The 15,778-nt window shown below is 40.8% G+C and overlaps 1 protein-coding gene across 1 annotated transcript in view; it reads right to left on the reverse strand.

Moving 5' to 3' along the window:
* The window catches only part of si:dkey-288a3.2 (protein phosphatase 1 regulatory subunit 37), a 56,185-nt gene that overhangs the window by 38,522 nt on the left and 1,885 nt on the right, over positions 1–15,778 (reverse strand). Inside the window, exons 2-3 of the mRNA XM_042500079.1 lie at positions 15,118–15,295; positions 11,878–11,978 (exon numbers count right to left, since the gene is read on the reverse strand). Coding sequence (XP_042356013.1) covers positions 11,878–11,978; positions 15,118–15,274 — 258 coding nt within the window. The 5' untranslated portion in view covers positions 15,275–15,295. The remainder of the gene's footprint in view (positions 1–11,877; positions 11,979–15,117; positions 15,296–15,778) is intronic.

Consider the following 15,778-nt stretch of genomic DNA (forward strand, 5'->3'; position numbering starts at 1 on the left):
GCAGCCTTTCAAAATATGTGGGCTATGCATAAATTACTGTCTCAGGATTACGCGGGAAAACATGCAAACCACCTGGTTTGGATGCATACACAGTGTGCTTGTATGTATGTGTGCATATGCAAGTGCATATTTATGAATTTGTGCTGTATATATGTGGATACATGTATTGTATCTGCATATGTGTTAATGCATGAAATAATTATTTATTGTTTGGAAAGAATCTTTTCCATTGTGGACTGTGTAAAATGTTGTCATTGCTATAATATCACAGTAGGCGGGTTTCCATTACAGATTTGTGGAAAGACTTGTGGAAGATAACATTCCAAGAAGCATGGTGATGGATGTTCCAAACATCAGCAGCTTTATTTACATTGCAGCCACCACACTAGCCGTCATTATTTCCAATCCAAGGCCACGTAGGCGTGTTATGGAGCCATAATAGAAAGACGAGCCGCTTACAAATCCCAGGTATGAGGGATTTCTGGGAGCTGATAGTCCACAATTTCACCGAGGAATCGTGGATTCAAAACTTCTGGATTATCCGTTGAACATTTGAAGATTTATGTGATGCAATAACACCTCTTGTAGCTCCTGTTGCAATTATCATGTCATCTAGAAAAGCCAAAAAAGTGTTTCCATTGTAGTTTTGAGAAATATTGCTTTTTTTGAATCGCCTGAAATACCACCTCATGTCAGAGTAAAAACTTTTTAACAACTTTTTCAAAACTGACGTGTTTTGATTAGGTGTATTTTATATATCGGAATTTCAGTTTGCACAATTTGAGGGTTAATGTAAACCTCCCTAGTGTAAGCACTTGTGCACGTAGCTATTTTCAGTTTTTACTCATTTTAGCTTAAACCCCAAAATACTGATCAGTCAGTCGAATTGGCCCTCTCTCCCTGGAGAACCTTGAACCAAGAAGTCAACCACCTGTATTAGCTCCTTATGTGTTTCACACTTATTTCTTAATTTGAATATAACTGTAGTCAAGCACTTCCCTCGTGCCAAAACAGTCATGTAAAGACAGACTGTAATCATCTCAATTACCTTTCTAATGAAAGAGAGAAGCAAACAGAAACACAGAGCGGAGAGACGCAGACTTCTCAGTTTGCACAGTGAAATCAGTGAGTTAAAGCATGGCGGCCCCAGACCCTGCTGGCTCCAGCCTATTATTGTTTACTACTCCTATGAAGATGTCACCAACAGCAATACTGTTTTATCCACTTACAACATTTCAAAGGAGCGCAAAGGGGCCCAAGGGTACAATAAAAAAAGCTTTAAATAGTCTTCAACGCTGGTCCTCGGGGGAATTGCCCCTCGCCTGAAAAGACCTCATTTAATAAATTTGCTCTTTAGGCATTCGTCTTTCCGTTTTGCGTCGTCTTATTATGGATTCATTTGCATGTGGCCCTTTTGGTCTAAATATTGCCCCTCTTAGCTAATGCTTAACCATACATATTTCAGTCTTTCAGGAGGGCCACCTACATTCGTTTCCAATGCATCTGGGTTCATTAGCACCTCAGAGATAATACGCCGGCTGTATGCTTAATGTAAGCACTGCTAAGTCTCTAATTTTCCACAAATAATTCCCCTTGATCTCAAGTAACATTTATGCAAAGGGGGGTAGAGAGCAGCATGCTTTAACATGGCTGGTCCAAGTAAAGTAAGTATGTACATAAAATGAATTATAAATGGCAGACTGTGGATTTCAAGTGTAGCTAAGAGAGAATAAGTGACTTTATTTTATTAGCGAGGGAGAGAATGTGTGTGTGTGTGTAAGACATTTTTTATGCTTGCACTAGAAGAGTGTATGCAAGTGTGATTGTACTGTGTGTGTGCACATGCATAGACCAATGCAGGGTTTCTGATATCAGTACCACTTTTGTAGAATTAAACATTCTGAAAACAAATCTCCACAGACTGACAGACAGCTTTATCTTATATGATAAAGCAGTAAAAAACAATATGTTATGTATAATAAAGATATAAAATGTGCAATGTGGCATGTCTAAAAAAAAGAAATAGAAAAGTGAATACATATGCTATAAATTTATTAACTATATACAACAGCATACCTAAAGATATAAAGTATGAAAATAAAAAATGTAAAATATAACCAACAATTATTATTCCTATCGTTTTTTCTGTAATTAATCACAGAATATCAAGTTTTCATTTCCATCATTTTGCATTCCAAAACAGTTATGAAGTCCATATTGACGAGGTCAGATTATCTTGATTAGAAGTCAAATGACAGCAAACACTGCATGGGCCTAGCATACAGTGGGCATGTCTGTAAAGGGCGGGCTCATGGGTAACAACAGAACCCATTTTCATTTCTTGAGGCCAGAGGTCAAGGGACTCCTGTGAAATGGCCATGCTGTTTTTCCATCGCTAAAATGTAACCTAACTTCGGGGTGTTATTCAGCCCCCTTACTGGGAGGCTAACATGTCATGATTGGCACTGTTTCTTTGGTCTTCAGATGAAAGCTGTATCATCACTCTAGCTCTACATCTCAGTCCAGTACAGCCTCTTAAAGGCAGAAATGACGGCTGGCGATTGGCACGATTAAAAACAAATGAATGCTTTGTGCACGGATTTTAATCGCAATGTAATTAATGCGTTAATGCTAACGGCGCTAAAATGTACACACACATCCACACAGTATACAGTATTATGCAGTACATATATGTATCACCACAGTTCAAGTGTACATTAAACAGTCTGATGTCAGCTGACAGGAAGGACTTCCTGCAGCATTCAGTCCTGCACATTGCTGCTGTGAGCCTGTGGCTGAAGGTGCTCTGCAGAAGCCCCTCCACAGCGTGAAGTGGGTGTGTGGGGTTGTTTTTTTTTCAGCTTGGAGAGCATAGTCCTGAAGGGACTAAATATAAATACACAAACATGGACAGACAGATGGATGGACAGACAGACAGACAGACAGACAGACAGACAGACAGATTTTTTATCAGAAAAAAACCCCCAAAAAAGAGTATATCAGTTATATCAGGGTAAAGTGTATATCACAGAAAAAAAACAAATGAAAACAGATAATCACTGCTGAGATAACTACTGTGAATCAGTAATCGCCTCTCCCTCAGTAATAACTCCCATAAAGTATGGTTCACCACTCTGCATGTGTTGTTTACAGCTGTGCATTATTTGCATTCACACTAACTTAAGCCCTGCAGTTAACCTGCTCTTAGCATCTTGTTGGGCGTGGAGATGCTGTTAGCACTCTGCAGCAGTAAGCCAGATTGAGGCTGATGGAGCCAAATGATTCAAATTATCCGATGGATTTCAGGATGTGTGTACGCAGCTTGCACCAGTACATCGATGTGTGTCAGTGTTTCTGTGTGTCTGGAAGCTTGAAGGTGCTGTGTTCTTATAAAAAGCTGGCGTTTGCAGTGGGATCAGCTCTGACAGTGCATGAGGCCTGAGTTGCACCAGGTTATACTGTTATTATTGATCCTTTATGAAGTGTTGTCATATCACTGTGTGCTACACTTCTTGGGCAGAGTTGCTGATGTTGCATTAAAGAACAGGGTTACACTAACTTTTTTTTAAAAGCAGTATTAAAAAGTACCCTGAAGGTTGTATCTGAGCTGGAGTTTAGACCTCTGATCTGTTGTCACTAACTAAAACCTTTTTTTTTTTTTTTAGTGGTAATGGTTTGGGTTCATGGCAAAAGTCATGTTCAATAGAAACAAACTGGTGGAAACTAAATGAGAACAGGTTTTACTATGGTTTATTACTACTATGGTTTCCTTTGATTCTACCAGATATGATAACAATAATAATGATAATTACTCACAAAAGATAATAGCTGAGATTTTGAATCACTGAAACATGACTCAAAATGGGTCCAATGAACCAAGAAACACTGAGAAACGATCAGACAGGTTGTAAACAATCCTCCAGATTAGACAAATTTATTGTGACGTAAAATACAAAAGCCATCAGTGAAATGCAGAGTAGTAACCACCAGACACTGAGGGGGACCGTATTCAATAGATGCCTTCTAAGACTCAACCCTATATTCCCCCCACCAAGATAAATTTCCAGAATTTTTGAGTCTTTTGAAACAATGATCTTTAACCTGGGTTTCTCAAAGTTTTATGACTTAATCAGGTGTAATATTTGGAGTTATTTTGGAGTTAGAATCACCTTTGACCCGGTGTACCAGATTATATCAATTCGCAGAGATTCTAAGCAACATTACACATGCATTAAAAGTGGTTCTGATGATTCACTACACACTAACATTTTCTGCTTGTGACTCTTAATTTGAATCTCTAGTAACTCTATGTCAAAGGTTGCATCCCTAAAAGGTGTGAGCGCCTCAATCCAAGTGTGAATTTTATAGTTTCATAGAGGCATGAAAAGGTAAAACTGCAGTAATAAAAAAGTAAAGTATAGAAAAAAATACAAATAAATATTTTGTGGATCAGAATTGAAAATTTTCAGAAAAACACCCCAAACATCTACAGCTCCATGTAGAAGTGCGTGACTACATCTGCTGATGAAGACCCTAACATCATCAAAAGCTCTACAGCAGTTACTACGCTAATCTTGTTGCAAGATTGTTTTGTCAAAAGTTCAAATAAACTTTTGTGTCTGCACTGAATTTGCACCATCTATTCAAGCCACAGTTCAAAAGACACATGATGTTGTGGGGAATTTGACAAAAAAAATGAAAAAAAAAAAGTCGTCTGAGGACATTAAATTGAGTCTGAAATGAGAAAGGAGCTGTAAAAAATCTCTGGAAACAGATTATGCATATCTATGTAGAATCTGTAGGTGGCGGGATAGGTTTGGGTATCGGAAGTCTTCTGGTTTCTGTTTGTAGTATGTTTGTAGTCCGAGTACTAACTGACCAATCACATTCAAATGACAGGTAAACAATTCGTGTAGTAAGGTGGAACGCATTGGCCAAAAAGCAATCTAAGAACCTTTGACTATTTTAGGGACAATGATAGCTTTATATATTTTTTAAAAAATATACCTGCATTCATATGCCAATGAATGAATGAATTTAGATAATTTATTCATCCCCGAAGGGTAATTTAACTGTCAACCGACAACTCAATGTCTGACACAGACAACAGACAAACATGTAAACATTACTGCAGGAGTGCTGAAAGGAGCCACACCCAGTTTTTAAAAAGAGGCTCAATACCCATCTTTTCAATCAGGCTTTTAACTAACTAACTATTTATTTATTTATTTATTTATTTATATATTTATTCTACTTTTTTATTTTATCTTATTTCACTGTTTTAGTCTCCCATTTATTTATTTATTTATTAGCTGTTATAATCTTTAAACTATTTTACTGTGCACTTGTATTCTTTGTCTTATTTTACTGTTTTAGTCCCTTATGTTCTTAGCTTTTATGTTCTTTACCTTATTTTATTGTATTAGTTTTTAGCTCCAGTGTTTCCTCATGGGGGCCTACCGGACTGGGAGTTGTCTCTGGTCCACCATTGGGGGTGCTGTACCGTGGACTGTTTCGTCCCGGGTGACTAGAAGGCTCGGCATCTTGGTGCGGGCACCCTGTCTGCCCGGGTTGGGATGGTCTCTGTGTGGCGCCCCGGCGGTGCTGGACCGTGACCTCTCTCAGTGAGGTTGGCCCCCAAAGGTAGCTTCTCCCTCACCTCAGGTCTCAGTGCCTAGCCATGTCTCTTTAGTAACAGCTGGTGTGTGTTGGTGTGTGTGTGCGTGTGTGTGGGTGGTGAGGGGGGGGGTGATCGGGTGCCTATGTGAATATGTGTGGGAATATCTACATGATTGCGTGTGTTTTGTTGCGTACGTATATGTGGGGGTGGGAGGGTCAGGCTGTCTGTATTTTTCTTGATTTTCTTTGATGTTTTTCATTTTTGTTATTGTTTTTAATCTCTGTGAGGCACTTTGTGTTACTCTTTGTATGAAAAGTGCCATACAAATAAAGATTTGATTGATTGATTTGATTAAAAACTACTTTAAAAGAGTCCAGTCATATTGCACAGACACAAGCTATATTTCAAACCATATTGCACAGTCTCACACACCACATTGCACTGTCCAGAGCACATTGCACAGTCCCACTAGGTGCTCTCAAAGAGCAGCCCTGTGCCACCCTTGGTCTCTAAATTCCCTCAACCCTGAAGGGAGGAGTTATAGAGCCTGATGACTTTAGGAATAAAAGATTTTCTCAGTCTGTCCATTGGAAAACTTTGTGATAGTAGCCTGCTGCTAACCATACTCGGCTGCCTCTCGATGACCACATGCAGAGGATGCCCTTCATTATCTGTAATGTTCTGCAAATTGCTGCGCGTCCTTTTCTCCACCACTCAATCCAGATTTTCAAGCCTAAAACCAACCACCGAGCCCCTCCGCTTCACCAGCTTGTCCAGTCTTTGTGCGTCTTTCTTTTGACATTGCCACCCCAGCACGCAACCACTTTCAACAGTACCACTGGCCACCGCTGACAGATAAACAGCTGCAGGAGTTTCTTGCAGATGTTAAAAGAGCGTAGCCTCTGTAGGTTGTAGAGCCGACTCTGTCCCCTCTTGCACAGGTCGCTTACACAGTCTGACCAGTCCAGCTTGTTGTTAATAATTGGCACTCCTTTTGGGGGAAACCTGGTCTTATCCGGAGGGACGGCATCCATCCCACTTTGGATGGAGCCGCTCTACTCTCTAAGAATCTGGCCGATTTTATTAGAGACCCAAAGCCATGACAAACCAGAGTTGGGACCAGGTTTCAGAGTCGCAGTCTTACACGCTTCTCTGAGCTTCCTCTAGCACAGTCACACACCCACAATCTAAATGTTGTAAAAACAGTGTCTGTCCCCCGACCACTTCATTTGTTTAATGCTAAAATAAAAAAAGGGGAGTTGTACATGAAAATCTCATAAAAATTAACTCATCTCCTGTCATACAGCATCATAACAGGAGAATTAAATGTGGACTCTTGAACGTTAGATCCTTATCAACCAAGGCTCATTTAGTCACTGATTTAATATTGGATAATCATATTGATTTATTATGCCTCACTGAGACCTGGCTTTGTCCTGAAGAGTACGTTAGCCTGAATGAATCCACTCCTCCTGGTCATATAAATAGTCACGTTGCGCGGGACACTGGCCGAGGACGGGGAGTCGCTGCTATTTTTGATTCAAGCTTAGCAATTCACACTAAGGCTAAGCTAAACTATAGTTCATTTGAAAGCCTTTTTCTTAGTCTTTCTCACCCATCCTGGAAAACTCTACAGCCAATTCTATTTGTCATAGTGTACCGCGCCCTCGACCCATACTCTGAATTTCTATCTGAATTCTCTGAGCTTATATCAAGTTTAGTGCTCAAATCAGACAAAATTATTATCGTAGGGGATTTTAACATTCACATGGATGTTAATAGTGATAGCCTTAGTTCTGCTTTCTCCACACTTTTGGATTCAATAGGCTTCAGTCAGTGTGTACATAAACCCACCCACCGCTACAATCACACCCTCGATCTAGTCCTTGCATACGGCATCGATATTGCAGATTTATTAGTCTTTCCTGAGATTCCTGCTCTGTCAGACCATTATTTAATAACTTTTAATTTTTTATTACTTGACTACAAGCCTCTCAGTAAGAGCTACTCTTCTAGATGTCTATCTGATTCAGCAGTGGCTAAATTTAAGAAACTGATTCCTTCTGCTTTGACATCATTACCATGTCTTACAGTGACTGAGCACACTACTACTAACTTAAGTCATTCTCAAACTGACTGTCTCATCGATAATGCTACTGGCTCACTGCGATCAGCTCTCGACACTGTTGCACCCTTCAAGAAGAAAATAATGAAACAAAGAAAATTAGCTCCATGGTTTAACCTCCAGATTTGCAAATTGAAACAAACATCGCGAAAATTTGAAAGACATTGGCGTTCGACCAAAACTGGAAGAGTCCCGTTTAGTCTGGCTGGACAGTCTTAAAGTGTATAAGAAGGCCCTCCGCCATGACTTTCTCCAAGACAACAGTCTATTCGAGAACTTTCAGTCAGGCTTCATAGTTCATCATAGCACAGAGACGGCACTAGTAAAAATTAATAACGACTATTTATCGCTTCTGACATGGGTCTGGTCTCTGTTTTAATCCTATTAGATCTCGGTGCTGCATTTGACACCATTGACCATCAAATCTTACTGCATAGACTTGAAAACTCAATTGGCCTTAAAGGAGTGTCACGAGCCTGGTTTAAGTCATACTTATCAGATCATTCCCCATTTGTTCACATCAATGACCAACTCTCCGCACATACAAAGGTCTGCTTTGGAGTGCCACAAGGTTCGGTGCTTGGACCATCCTTTTCACTTTATATGTGCTTCCTCTAGGCAACATAATTAGAAAACATTCTTTAGATTTCCATTGTTATGCTGACGATACGCAATTATATCTATCTATGAAACCAGATGAAACTGATCAACTATCTAGACTTCAAACATGTCTTAAGGATGTAAAAGCCTGGATGAGTCGTAATTTCCTGATGTTGAATTCAGACAAAACTGAAGTTATTGTTCTTGGCCCAAAAACACCTCAGAAGCTCCTTTTCCAACAATGTAATTTCTCCAGATGGCATTACCTTGGCCTCTAGCACAACTGTAAGGAACCTCGGAGTTTTATTTGACCAGGATTTATCTTTTGCCTCCCATATAAAACAAACTTCAAGGACGGCTTTCTTTCACTTGCGTAACATCGCAAAAATTAGATATATCCTGTCCCAAACAGATGCTGAAAAATTAGTACACGCATTTGTCACCCTAGGCTGGATTACTGTAACTCCCTATTATTTGGTTGCCACAACAAATCTCTTAGGTCTCTCCAACTGGTGCAGAACGCTGCTGCTCGTGTTTTAACGGGAAGCAAGAAAAGGGATCATATTCTCCTCCTGTTTTAGCTTCTCTGCACTTGCTCCCTGTGAAATCAGGATTGAATTTAAAATCCCTCCTCCTTACTTACAAAGCTCTAAATGGTCAGGCTCCGTCCTATCTGTCACAGCTCATTGTTCCTTACCAGCCCTCAAGATCACTGCGCTCTGAAAATGCAGGGTTACTTGTGGTTCCCAAAATTTCCAAAAGTAGGATAGGAACCAGAGCCTTCAGCTACCACGCTCCTCTCCTATGGAACCATCTTCCATTTTCGGTCAGGGAGGCAGACACTGTTTCAACTTTTAAGGGTAGACTTAAGACCTTCCTGTTTGATAAAGCTTATAATTAGGGCTGGCTCAGGCTGCCTGGACCAGCCCATAGTTAGGCTGACATAGGTTTAACCGCCGAGGGACTTCCCCTGATACGCTGAGGTCCTTTTCCTTCTCTCAATGCCGCCATCGGGAATCATGCATGTCTGTTAACTGCATTGCCATTTGCAAGCTTAGCTTAGCTCTGTGATAGCCATGTGGTACTCTCACTACCTGGGGCTCGCGATTACAGAGCCTGGGTCTGTTGAACTGCACTACACTAATCCTGTTGCCTCTCGGGAGCGTTCCTGCTCCCTTGTTTCCTAGTTTCCCTGGATCCTGGCATAACCTTGACTGTGCCTGACTGTGGTGATAGCTGTGCTGATGCTGCGACCCTGCCTTTGGTTGTGCTCGTGCTGTGGCTGCACTGATACTGTGCCCCTCGCTCGCCCTGATTGTGGTCTGGTCCTGGTTGAGCCGATGCTGTGATCTTGCCTTTGGACACCACCCTTTCAACATATGCATGAGACTGTTATCATCTCCCTCAACATCATCATAGAGTGCAATTACTAATTTCACACCTACCATTATTGTAATATGACATGCATCTGTTTCTATTATTGCTGTGCCTCTCTCCCCCTCTCTCCCCCTCTCTCTTTCTCTTTCCTTTTTTGCCATGATTGTATTTCATTTGCTATTACGACATCTATTGCTCGTCTGTCCGTCCTGGAAGAGGGATCCCTCATCATCCTCTACTGCTCTTCCTGAGGTTTATTCCCTTTTTTTCCCTGTTACAGGGGTTCTTTTTGGGGAGTTTTTCCTTGGGTGATGTGAGGGTCTAAGGGCAGAGGGATGTCATACACTGTAAAGCCCTCTGAGGCAAACCATGTTTTGTGATAATGGGCTCTATAAATAAAACTGACTTGACTTGACTTGACTTGTTAAGCTGCAGACCAAGGTATCTGTATGAATTAACTATCTCCACATTGTTCCCTTCAATGGAGATGGGTTGGGACAGTGGGGCAGAGCGACGAAAGTCGATCACCATTTCCTTGATCTTTGTCGTGTTCAGCTGCAATTTGTTTGACCAGCACCATGTGCCAAAATCCCTTACCGGACCCCTGTACTCATCCTTCTGACACCCCCTTACCACACCCCACAATGACCATGTCAGAGTACCTCTGTAAATAACACGTGTCGCTGTTGTACTGAAAGTCAGAGGAGTAGAGTGTAATGAGTACAGGAGAAAGCACCGTCCCCTGTGGAGTACCTGTGTTACTGACCACAGTCTTAGATAAACAGTTCCCTAACCCGAAGTGCTGTGATCTGTCAGTGAGATGGTCTTTGGTCCAGGACACAAGGAACAGGTCCACCTGCATCCTGTCCAGCTTCTCACACAGCATGGAGGGCTGGATGGTATTAAATGCACTGGAGAAATCAAAAATAGTGATTCTCACCGTGCAGCACCCCAGTGTCAAGGTGGGAGTAGGCCCAGTGCAGTAGGTAGATGATGGCATCCTCAACACCCACCTTCTCCCAGTAGGCAAACTGTAGCGGGTCCTGTGTGTGCTGTACCTGGGATCTGAGTATGTGGAGAATCAATGTCTGTTTATAGAGATTAGCAGAAATGACCAAAGCACAGATGAGGAGGTCTTGGCCACAAATCCGCTGGCTACACCGAATCTCTTGAAATATTGGCCTAAACACATTATAACTGTCAGACCGACAAGTGTTAGGTTTGAGATTGAGGCGTGTCCAATGAAAGCGCAACAAGAAAGTGAGATGGGAGGAATGGAGGCAGCAGACGGACACACACAAACACACACACACACACACAGCCATGCACGCCCACACACAGTGATTTCTCTCGTGTTTTCACTATCAAAATCCTTTGCATCAATCATAGAACTCATAGTACATCATAACATGGAACATCATCATAGACTCAAATTACTACACCTTGTCTGAGATCAGTTGTGTAAATTGTGTCCTAGCTGGATGCAAGTATCAGACTATCACGCCACATCGCTTTATAACACATGCTCTCCAACCACACTGCATTACTAAAAATGTAACTCCGTCACGTAAACAAACCACTTACCTATCAGCTGTGCACTCAGAGACAGAACCACTGAAGTGATGGGTAAGTACTCAAACTTTTATCTATATTATCGCACCATATCATACCGTCATTCTCCACTTAGTAATACAAGCTGGCTTGCTGGCATCCCTCAATATTTACAGACATTCAGCTCCCCTGTGATCTCCCTCCAGCCACATGCCAATGTACTGTAGTGACACCTACATGTCTCATCATGCCTTGTGCTTGACTAAGTAGTGTGTAGATATGTTTACAGGTGTGTACTGGCTATTTGTGTCCATGTGATTTAATTAACACATCATGCAATTACTGTACTTCCTCACACTCTCTCACACACACACACACACACACACACACACACACACACACACACACACACACACACACACACACACACACACACAGAGAGTTTGGCACAATGTTGGGACATACATAGTGCACTGCAGAATGAGCAGTGATAGCCAGAGAAAACAGCACCACCCACAGAAACTCAACCTTCAACAGTGAATCTTGCCTCATGCTGTTTGACTGACACGTACAAAGACCGGCAGTGATATGTGAAGCTGTGTACCTGGAGCTGTTGCAGGATGTGCGCTCTGGGTTGGACCTGGTGTCTGCTACAGCTCTGCTGGTACGCCACCATTACCTCTGTCAAGGTGAGGCAGCTGTCAACTAAAATAGAAGAATACACTCATTCAGTGCTTTAATGTCTCTGCATCCCAGTGAGCCACCAGCAACCATTCACAAGTGCTTAAGGGGCTGGGAAATGCCATACGGTAAACTGTGCTGTGCTCCCTGTGTGTGTGTTTGCGTGTGTGTACACAACAAGGAAGATGGCAGTCAGTGAGAAGTAAGAAGGACATGAATGTCTGTCTGAACAATAAATCAACCAATCAGGCATCTCGATTTATCAACCACAGCGTTATGGGAGAGGAACCTCCAGATGTGAGGGACTATAGAGGATGTTATGACGGAAACACTTAAACATTTTGAGCCTGTGTATCCTTCAAAAGCTGGATTGCATTTTTAGTTTAATACATTTAAGGGATGAAAAAACAAAGATAAATAAAGAGCTGTTTAATGATTGATCTCAGCTGTGGTCAGAGGAGCTAGTTATTGGAATTATACATAAAAGTATTAGAAGGTGATTACATTAGTTTATCATTCAGTGGAAGTAGGGGGAAACAGCTAGCCTGTTCAAAAATAAACCTAACACCTCTTAAGATCACTAATTTACACATTGAAATGTAAAAATGACAATTGTAGATGGATGAATGTTGGATAGCAGCAGCAGTCTATCCATCTGCTCAGCTGCTTGCCTCGCTATCTCAAGGTGACAATAAGTAATTACGTCACGTGACTTCCCAGAACCACAAAGTGTCTTTTTTACATCTATGTTTGTGTACAGTTTGTTAAACAAATTATGCTACATGTTAAAGGTGCTATTGATTACATTACCCACTAGATTAGAGGTTCCAAAACTTGAACCACTATGTACCAAACCAAATTTCACGAGTACTATGTCCCAATACAGATACCGACAATGCAACAATGAAAGAGCCTCTTTGCCTATGATTATGATAATAATCAAAATGCAGATGTCTATTTCACAATGGCAGACAGTGTTTTGAGGCCCAATGGCATGGCATGGAGGACTTGGAAATTGTTATTCCACTGTTTGGCTTTTATGAAAATTGGCTTCAAAGCCCAGCGCACTTCCTGGTGGCCTGGTTGTGAAGCTTAAAAAGTTATAGTCACTATCCTGATTGTTCTCCTCTTAAAAGTGATCCAATTACTACATATCAAACCAACATGTAACACATGAACAATCCTTGGAATAAACACAAAAAATTGCATAATCTGTTCAGCAGAAGTTACAATAGTTCACTTTTACCAAAGCCAAATGACCAACTGAGCAAAATAACCACTTTTGCTGGCTACCATATGTATGGAAAACACCAATATTTATTATTATTTTGAAAAAAAATATTACCTATTATTTACATGACATTAATCTCAAACAGGCTATAGGCATTGGTGGTATTTAATATTCCATATACCTTCCTGCAATTTCACAGGGGTATACAGTACATGATGGTACAAGTATGCAGGGCTAACAGATACCCCTTGTAGAAACAAATTGTTAAGAAAAGTAATATTCTCACATACATTTGCCTTTTTAAACAGAAAAATACAACTGTGCACCTTTTGTATTCAACTTTGTTGTGGTCATGAAAGACTGACTATGCTTAATTACCTCGTTAACTCATCATAAAACACACTTCATTAAAACTCGACAGAAACAAAATAAAATCGTCAAACTGTCTTGCTTCCCCTTGCTAATCTAGTCAGTAAGTCCACTGTTACAACAATCACCAAAATAAATTCTTACTTCATCCTGAATTAATCCCTCTCTCTGCCTGCTGGCCGACAGCTGTTTGCAGTCCTTCCCTCTCCACCACTATGTGTCACTGTGTCTTTCAGCTCAGCTGCCTGTCCCACCAGTAGAGACTGGGGACTTAGATCTGGTGGTGCATGCTGTGCACAACATACAGTGAGTCTCATTCATGAAACATGAGTAAATCTGCGAGCAGATACCTCAGTACTAAAAACCTACACATCTGCGAAAAAAACTTGGATTTGATCGTGTGTCGCACGTGTGTATGTTTATTCAGGCTTGGTTGGGCGCAGTACTTTAGGCCATGTGATGATCTCACAAATTGCTTTACTTTATGACAGCCATCATTGATATTTTTTCACTGAATCTGCTAATTGCCAACTAATTTATCTAAATGTGTTATATCTCTACTCTTGTTTGTCATGTTAAACTTGTGTGTTTTAAATGCATCTGCGTATATTGTGAAAATAAAAAAAAAAATAAAAATAAATTGTAAATTCTAATAATGTCAAGCAATATTTATGTGCAGTCCTTATTTACAGAAGCTCTACGAGTGGTAAGAGGCAGCTGTAGGTTTTGTTAGTACCTATGAACAATATTGGTAAATGTCAGAATACATGTAATCTTCTTTTGCTAACACTGTACACACATAAATTCATTCTGCTCACATTTCATGAATGAGACTCAATGAGTTTGACTGAAAGAAGTGCCTGCATTTATGACGGGATTAAAAAACATACCTTTGAGGTGTCTAAGTACCCTGGTATACCGTGATACTGTGATACTAGCCAGGCCTAACAAGCTACACACTACAATAACTAGTGAAGACAAAGTGAGATTATAGTAGATGGGTGAATATAGTGATTGTGAGTAATTCACCAAAAGGATGCTACTTTTTAACAAACCTACTAAATTTCTTTCAAAAACATGGGAAGAGGGCCACAAGCAACTGAACAGGTAATGGCCCAAAAAAAAGGAGGAAATTATTAAAAAGGTATGAAAGACGTACCTGGAAAAAAAGAAAGGAAAAAAAAGAAAGAGAGAGAGAGAGGGGAAGAGAGACAAAAGAAAAGTAATAAACAAACAAGAAAATGACCTAAAGCAAGTGAAAGCAATGCATTTATGTTTTTTCCCTTTTTTTAATGCTCATGAAAGGAGCCTGGGCACAGCACAACAAAACTGACGTCGATCCAGATGTTAAAGGTTTAAAAGGTCCAGGTGGGAAGTAGTTCATATTATACAGAAAATGCAGACATTCTAACAATATGTGATACTTTTTTAAGATCAGCAGTTCAGTGAAATGTTTCAATAATGGCGACTTTAGTGCTGACGAGCAAAGGTCACCAAAAGGATAACATGAAATCATCATGATAAAATAAATAAGACCTGGCAGATAGTTAAAGAGCAGCTCACCCTTTGTGTCAGCGTCAATGTGCTCTGCAAAGCCGGATACTATCTGTTCATCAGGGGGGAAAGACACATGCTTCTCTCCTTTACTTCTCTTCTGGTTCCTGTTGGCTTTTTCTGCTCTGTCATCACTCTGCTCATCATTGTCACTACAGTGGGTCATCACCTCTGTTCGGGACTCCAACTGGAATTTGAAAGCAAAGGGTCAGTTCACTTTAAGCAGGAAACACTTGACATGTCAATAGCCACAGAAGGTCCTCCAGGAGCCGCAGCAGTAGGAATACTGGTTTAAAGAGGCAGCAGAAATGTTTCCAACAGTCCAAACAGACGTACCACCTGCCCTGCTGGATGTGAAGTGCTGCTCTCTCCACTCTGTGATCACTTGGAAAGACAAGACACTAAAGAATCAATATCTTATTCATGAGTTGTGCGCAGGTTGCAGGTGAAACCCAATATGTTTGTATCAAATGACACATACAAAATGGGTAAAGCTGTGCACATTTCCATTCTGTAGCTATCCAAATTCAGCATCCACAGACCATTCAAGAAAATAAAGGCTACGCAAAGAAATGGGCAGGTGGTATCGTAAAGAAGTGTGACGGCCCGAAGGGGCATAAGTGCAATGCAGCAGAAACAGAATTTTGGGATGTGACATCTTTGGAAATAT

Source organism: Plectropomus leopardus, chromosome 14, assembly GCF_008729295.1.
Source record: "Plectropomus leopardus isolate mb chromosome 14, YSFRI_Pleo_2.0, whole genome shotgun sequence".
Lineage (NCBI taxonomy): Eukaryota > Metazoa > Chordata > Actinopteri > Perciformes > Serranidae > Plectropomus > Plectropomus leopardus.